The sequence below is a fragment of the Bactrocera latifrons genome, unplaced genomic scaffold, assembly GCF_001853355.1.
Source record: "Bactrocera latifrons isolate USDA-ARS-PBARC rearing strain unplaced genomic scaffold, ASM185335v1 scaffold_112, whole genome shotgun sequence".
Classification (NCBI taxonomy): domain Eukaryota; kingdom Metazoa; phylum Arthropoda; class Insecta; order Diptera; family Tephritidae; genus Bactrocera; species Bactrocera latifrons.
In genome coordinates this window covers 499,492-506,346 of record NW_017534542.1, presented here as the reverse complement: position 1 = coordinate 506,346, position 6,855 = coordinate 499,492, and the positions used below count along the sequence as shown (strand labels likewise).

General features: G+C 31.9%; 1 protein-coding gene across 1 annotated transcript in view; it reads right to left on the bottom strand.

The window, feature by feature from the left end:
* Nucleotides 1–5,926, bottom strand: part of LOC108974730 (inositol-trisphosphate 3-kinase A) — a 21,435-nt gene extending 15,509 nt beyond the window's left edge. Inside the window, exon 1 of the mRNA XM_018942747.1 lies at nt 4,908–5,926. Coding sequence (XP_018798292.1) covers nt 4,908–5,360 — 453 coding nt within the window. The 5' untranslated portion in view covers nt 5,361–5,926. The remainder of the gene's footprint in view (nt 1–4,907) is intronic.
* Between the last annotated feature and the right edge of the window lie 929 nt (nt 5,927–6,855).

Sequence of the window (6,855 nt, the reverse complement as noted above, 5' to 3'; positions counted from 1 at the left end):
ACAAATATATAAAAAAGGTATAAAAATTTATAAAAATGACTAATAAACGCCAGACTAAATCGCGTTGAAAAATAAATAAACCAAGACTTCAATAATTTAATGCATGTGCATATTGCCGGAAATACCCAGTCTGCGCAGGCGTTCAACGGTATCATAAAGCAACTAAATAAGTGGAAACGTGCACATGCAGACGCCAAAATGCCTTAAATATATTATAATTATATGCATATAAATGTTTTGTTATGATTTTGCCAAATAAAACTGACAGCAGTGTCATTCAACTGCAAGCGGCAAACATATTTCTTAAAAGTATGGTAACTGCTTTACCGACCGCATTTTATTTCGCAACTTGCAATATTTGCATGCACAACAACGTGCATTTTACAGTTGTCTGTCACCGGCATGTGACAAATGTCAATTTGTTATAATTAATTGCATGAACACATGATGTTTGACGTCTGTCAACGCAACTGATTTACTTTTATTATATGTATTATAAGCCTAATTTCAATATTTATTCGCAAGACAGTTTTTTTTACAATAAAAATTGTTTTGCCATTGCTGTTTGCTTAATTTATTGTAATGTGTAGACAAATGAATTTATTTCATCACTTGCGTTTACATGCAAACACAGTGTAATTAGAGCGAACGCACTGTGAACGACTAATAATAAAATCGATAAATTTGAATTCATATTTTGTGTATAGAAAACGAAAATTTTAGTGACAGCATTAAAAATTATCTTAATTAAATACAAATATGCACATATCAATCATGTTGTGTTTGATTGCGCCATATGTCAATGACATTACATAAATGTGACAATACGAGCGCAACATCATTCCGGCCACGACGGCGCGCAACTAATAACGATTTATAATGCTGCCAACAAATTGAAAATTTAATGAATGAATTGTTTGTGTTGACTTATTTTAATTGATTTGTCATACATAAAGTTTAGTGGTCTTTATTGCTACCCTTTTTTACGCTAAATAAGCATATAATGAGTGAATTTTCTATAAATAACAGACAATATAATTGACAGTTGTATTGTCAAATGCGATTATTGAGTGGCGTATTGTCTGAAATTGTGTCATGTGTCAATGTGGTGACTGTTGGCATTTTATATATTATGTGCGTGAGAAAAATATATTAATTTGTTTTTTTTTTTTTGAGAAAAAATATTATTTTATTGTTTTTCTCGACGAACAAAAATTTTAGTTGAACAATATTTTTTTTCTAGTTTATCAAAAAACCGTTAAAAAAAAAAATTAAAATTTTTTTAGATTATTTAGTCGTCAAAAACACGGGTGTCACTAAAAATATAATATTTAAAATTATAGCAATCGCAATTCATTGTTTCGGATTTTATTTTTGCCTCAAAACTAGCTTGCCATCTTATCAGGTGTTTTTTTGCGGTATTTGAAAAATTCAGTCGTTCACAAGAGCACCCAATTGCACATTATTTGCCGATAAGCTATAGCGCTGTTCCATATTAGTTGAATGGGGGTGCTTTATATGCTAATAAGTGTTCATTTAAAAAAATACTTATAAGCACTTTGAAGGTAAACTTATTTTATATATAGCAACTTTTATGACTTCTATAATTATTATTATTGCCAGCTTAACTTTGTGATAACCTCACTTGCATTGTGAAGTATTCATTTACTGCGTGATCACAAATTCGATTTTTGAATGTGACATAATTTTGGTTACCGCGCGGCATGCCTCCACGACTTTCACGATTTCAGCGTGTGTTCATTGCTGCACAAATTTACGACGAAGTTCGACTTTGAGGCAATAAAATATAATGGCGTCTAACGCTTCGCAAAAGCTGCAAAAAAGAAGTGTGAATAATTGCAAAGTATTGAGTAACCTTTATCTTTACGGTTACTTTTACGTTTTATGGTAAAGAGCGACTTAAAGGCAACGAAGTGCGCTGGAACCCAATCAGCTGTAATACATTCTGCTGTGAAGCGTGAATTGTAGATTAACAATTATAGCCGTTATATTAACGGTTATATATATAGTGTATTAACGGTTTGAGTCTGAATGCAGCGTTGTAATCGAATGCCGAGTGTAACCAATTTGTATTAAGTTAAGCTTGGCTAATAATCAGCTTTTTTTATAGACTTATGCAATTGCTTGGTTTAACCTAGTCTTCTAATGCATTTGTATATATATTTATTAGATTGTAAAGGTTATAATTAACCATTCATTATGCAAATATTTGCACATATTTTCAACTGTTTTGCAACCCAAGTATTTACGTTCATAAAGCCGGCGGAATTTCCATTTTCCATAAACAGGTGTATCGTTGTTTGGGTTGGCTTAGAAATCGCTTGTTTCAATATTTTACTGCTGCTTTATAATATTTCTTCCATTATACTGAAACAGAAGTACTCAAAGTGCTCTTGAAACTGTATTTCATGGTTTACGACGTCGTTTGTAATAATTTCCAAGAAATCGATTTCCACATTTTGAAAAAAACAGATATCTGTTAGTCACTAAATGCTAATTTCTATAAATTATTTCTGCAAATAACCCGCAAACTTTCTAATTGATTATGCATAGGTAAGCGCTGACGTTGTTTCACCTTTAATGGTGCAAGAGAAAACCGGATATCCGCATAGCTATTTCTCTTTTCCCTTTGAAGATAGGTAAACATAAATCTCTTTTGGTGAGCGCAATTGACGTCACAAAAAATTGACTAACGTGAGTCTGGGGCGTCGGTAAACGAATTTGCAAAGAAAGTTGTTCGTTACGCGTTGAGTGTAAGACAAAACTTTATAATTTTTTTTTGTCTTATATGCTAGTTGCTACATGCTTTTGTCCATGAATGAAGTGTCCGGACAAACAGTGTTGGCGAAGTCAATAAAGAAAGGTAAGAAAGCCAAGAAAGTAGAAGAAGTGAAAACCGCACACAAATTTTGGGGAAACTCTACGTGAGTAATTGTTATGGTAGGCATTTGAAATACGTAAAAAATTCAAAAAGAGAGTAGTAGAGCGGAGTTATGAGAAATAACATAAAATAAAAAGTAAAGGAGCGTTTTAAAGAAAAAAACAAATGAAATGACGTAAATGAAATGGATTTTTTTTTAATGAAGTGTTAAAGTGGAAGTGGAAAAGAAAGGTAAGTAAAACAAAAAAGTGGAAAATTTTTAGGGAAAACGGTAAGTGGAAGTGGAAAAAGAAGGTAAGTAAAACAAAAAGTGGAGAAGTTTAAGTGAAAACGACAGATAGAAGTCGAAAAGTTAGGTAAGTAAAACAAAGTAGTGGACAATTTGTAGTGAAAACAGTAATGAAGGCCGAAAAGATAGGTGAGTAAAACAAAAGAAGAAGGGCGAATCTATGAGATATGAAAAATAATACGAAATAAAAACAAAACCGTCTAGTTGTACAACAACAAATGCTGATCAATAGTTTACGAAGCTGAAGATAAGTCGTGAGCGCAAAATAATGGAAAAATTAAATAAATAAAGCAAAAATAAAATAAATAATGATAAAAAAAAAACTAAATTAAAAATGAAGAAAAAAACTTAAAATAAGTTATGAAAAACTAAATTAAAGAAAAAGAAAGCAAACACAGAAATAAAGGTACAAGCAAAAGCAATCCAAAATATTGCAAAAATAAAAATTAATAAATAAAGAAAGTGAAAACAAAATTTCTGAAAAACTGCAGATATAGTGGGTCAAAAATGTCCAATTGATTTGGAAAAAAAATTTAAGAAAATTAAACTAAAATTTAGAAAAACTGCAGATATTTTGCGCCGAAAAATTTCCGACTTAAAAAATATACGCTCAAGAGAAAAGCAAATAATTGCTTGTTTATAACGCAAGGCATAAAATAAACAAACATACAGAAGCATAAAAAAAATTAAGTAATGCAAAAAATAACAAAACTTAATAACCTCTAAAAAACAGTCGACACTTCATGCAAAAATACAAATAAAAACCAAAAGTTAACACCTTGAGAAATGAAAACGGCAAATCAAAAACAAAAGCAAAACAAAAAAAAAAATACTGAACTTCCCACAAAACGTTACAAAAAATGGCAGAAAAAATAAACAGATGTTAACACCTTCAAAATAAATAACAATCGAAGTGAAAAAGTGCAGAAATCTTTGTAAATATAAACAGTTTGAAAAGCAAAGGCGCAGTGCGTACATTAATTTTAAGATTTTATAACCAAAGCGTCTGAATACATACATACCAAAATACAAATACAAATTTATTAAACACAGACTGGGCGGTGACGGCGTTTTCGCTTTTCTTACGATTTGTCTGCATACTTATCTGTTATACGTTTAATGATTTTACGATATGAGTCATGAACTCGGTTGCCCGTCTTTAAGCGACTTTTGCCTCAGTTTTACATATATATATATATTCTTTAATTTTTATTTTCGTTTTTGTTTGGGAAGCGTGTGATTTCGGGGAATGTGGAAAGTAAACAAATTTATGAATTTTTTTTTTTTGTTTTGTGGCGTTGCGGTAATGTATTTGATTGTCTGATATGCGGAAAATTTTGAAAAAAAAATTTAAAAAACTATATATAAAAAAAAGTAATATTCGTATTATACAAACATTTTTTTTATCATTTTTTTCAAATGCTTTAGGATATTTGTGGAAAATGTAAGAAGTTTTTTTTTTTTTTGGAAATTTTATGCTTTATTTTACATAACATAAAATAGTTCAAAAACCAAAATAAATTATTTGGGAATACAAAATCTATAAATTATAGCAAATTGCATATGCCTACCTTTTCAACAAAATTACGCTGATAAACACTTCCCCGCCCAGAAAAGTAAAAATTAACAACAATTCCACCATTTTGCACCACCCTAACTCGCCTTATCATTACATAAATACAATAACATACACTAATGAACCATTTAAAAACTCACCTCATTATTATTATTGTTGTTGTTATTGTTGCTAAGGCAATTCTCTTGCATTTGTTGTACATTATCCACATTGTTGTGCTTGCTGTGCTGCATTGCAGCGCACTCATTAATATTAGCGCCATTTGTTGTGATATTGTTGTTGTTATTATTATTGTTTCTACTGCTGCTGCTATCCAATGCAATCAATTTCCATAATTGTCTCAAGCCAATATTATCCACGCAGGAGAAGCGTAATTTCTCAGTTGACCACGCCATGGCGGCGGCGGCGACAGTAGCTGCGGCAGCGGCTTGTGTGGTCGTCGTGTGATGCGAATGCAAATGGTGGTGCTGCTGTTGGTTGTTGTTGTGGTGGTGGTGAGGATGATGATGGCTGCGGTGTTGATAATGATGTGCTGAGGTTGTTGCTGTCTGTGTGGCGTGTTGTTGCAGCAGTGTTGAAGTCATAGTTTCCATATACCGTTAAGAAAATAGCAGAATTGCGCAAAAAAAATTTACTTTTTTGCGTTTACTTGTATGTTTGTTTGTGTAAAACTGTTGACAGTTTTAACGTCACTTCACCGTTTGGATTTTGGTTGCTCTTGTTTTTGTTAATTTCTCAGTGCTTTCTGAGTTTAAACAATTTTTTGGGAAACTTTTAATTAGAAAAAAAAAATAATTTTTTTCAACTACTTTTCACCTAGTTGCGCTCACTATGCACTTTTCCAATTTTTATTTGATATGTTCCCAGCAATAAGTCACATTTATTGCCGCTGTCGCGTACCAGTAACCGGTTTTGCTAGTTTTCACTTTATATTTTTTTCTGTTATTTTTATTGTAAATATTTGCAATATATGCACAATGCGCACACTTTAATTACGAACTTTTTTGCAAACTTAATTTTCTAAGCGTTATACTTCTTGCTCTTTATGAACGCGCGTCACTCATTTTATGCTTTTTTCATATGCTTGCATTTTTTGCTTTTGCACTAGAATTATTTTGCAATAGCGTTGCAATTTGTTCGAGATCTCACGGTGAACTGGTTTCCGTTGCCGCAACGAATACCTTTATATTAGCGAGACTTCAATGTTGGCTGCTCAGTGGCAGCGTTAACAGTGATGAGTGCTAGTGCGAGAGAACAGCGATCGTCTGCTGTTAACTGCGAGACTGTTAACAGGCGCGTGGGCAGCGAACAGGCGATCTTTAAAAAATGGTGTGGCTGAAGGAAGCTTTTGAAAATAATTAAAAAATTATAAGCTGAACATATTTATATATGTGACCTGGTCTACGGAAAGGGGGCTTAGGTGTCAAAAAATAAATTTCACTTTTTAGTTGATTTTTTTATTTTTTAACCTTTTTTAACAGCTGTTTCCCAAAAAAATAGTTTTCGCACGTTAGCTCCCTTTTCGTAGACCAGGTCACATATTAAGTTTACCACAAAGTTTGTATTGCCATAAACGAAACGTTGAAGATCGCATAAGGTTTATATATAAACGATTAGCTTGACGAGCTGAGTCGATTTAACCACATCTGTCTGTTTACATACAAAATATATGCGAGCCAGTCTCTCATTTTTTGAGATATCAATCTGAAATTTGGCACACGTTATTTTCTACTTAAGGGGTTAGGGGAAGTTAGAATTTTCAAAAAATAATCTTTTTTGTGGATTTGCGTTAAGTGTAATATCTTAAAAGTATTATCTGAAAATTTCATGTTGATGCGATAATTAGTTTTTGAGTTATTCGACAAATAACAAAGAGAGCTCGGGCACTTCAAAGCGTTAGTGTGAAACATTAAGCACGTTTTTCTGAAAACTATGTTTTTTAAACTGGTGACAACAGAAACTCGAAACCCACTCAGTAGATTTTAATGACATTTCTACAGCTTTTAGAATACATAAACTCGGGCCTGATTGAAGGATTTTTATTTTTTCAAAAATTTCGATTTTTTAAGATTTAGAAAAAATTTGATT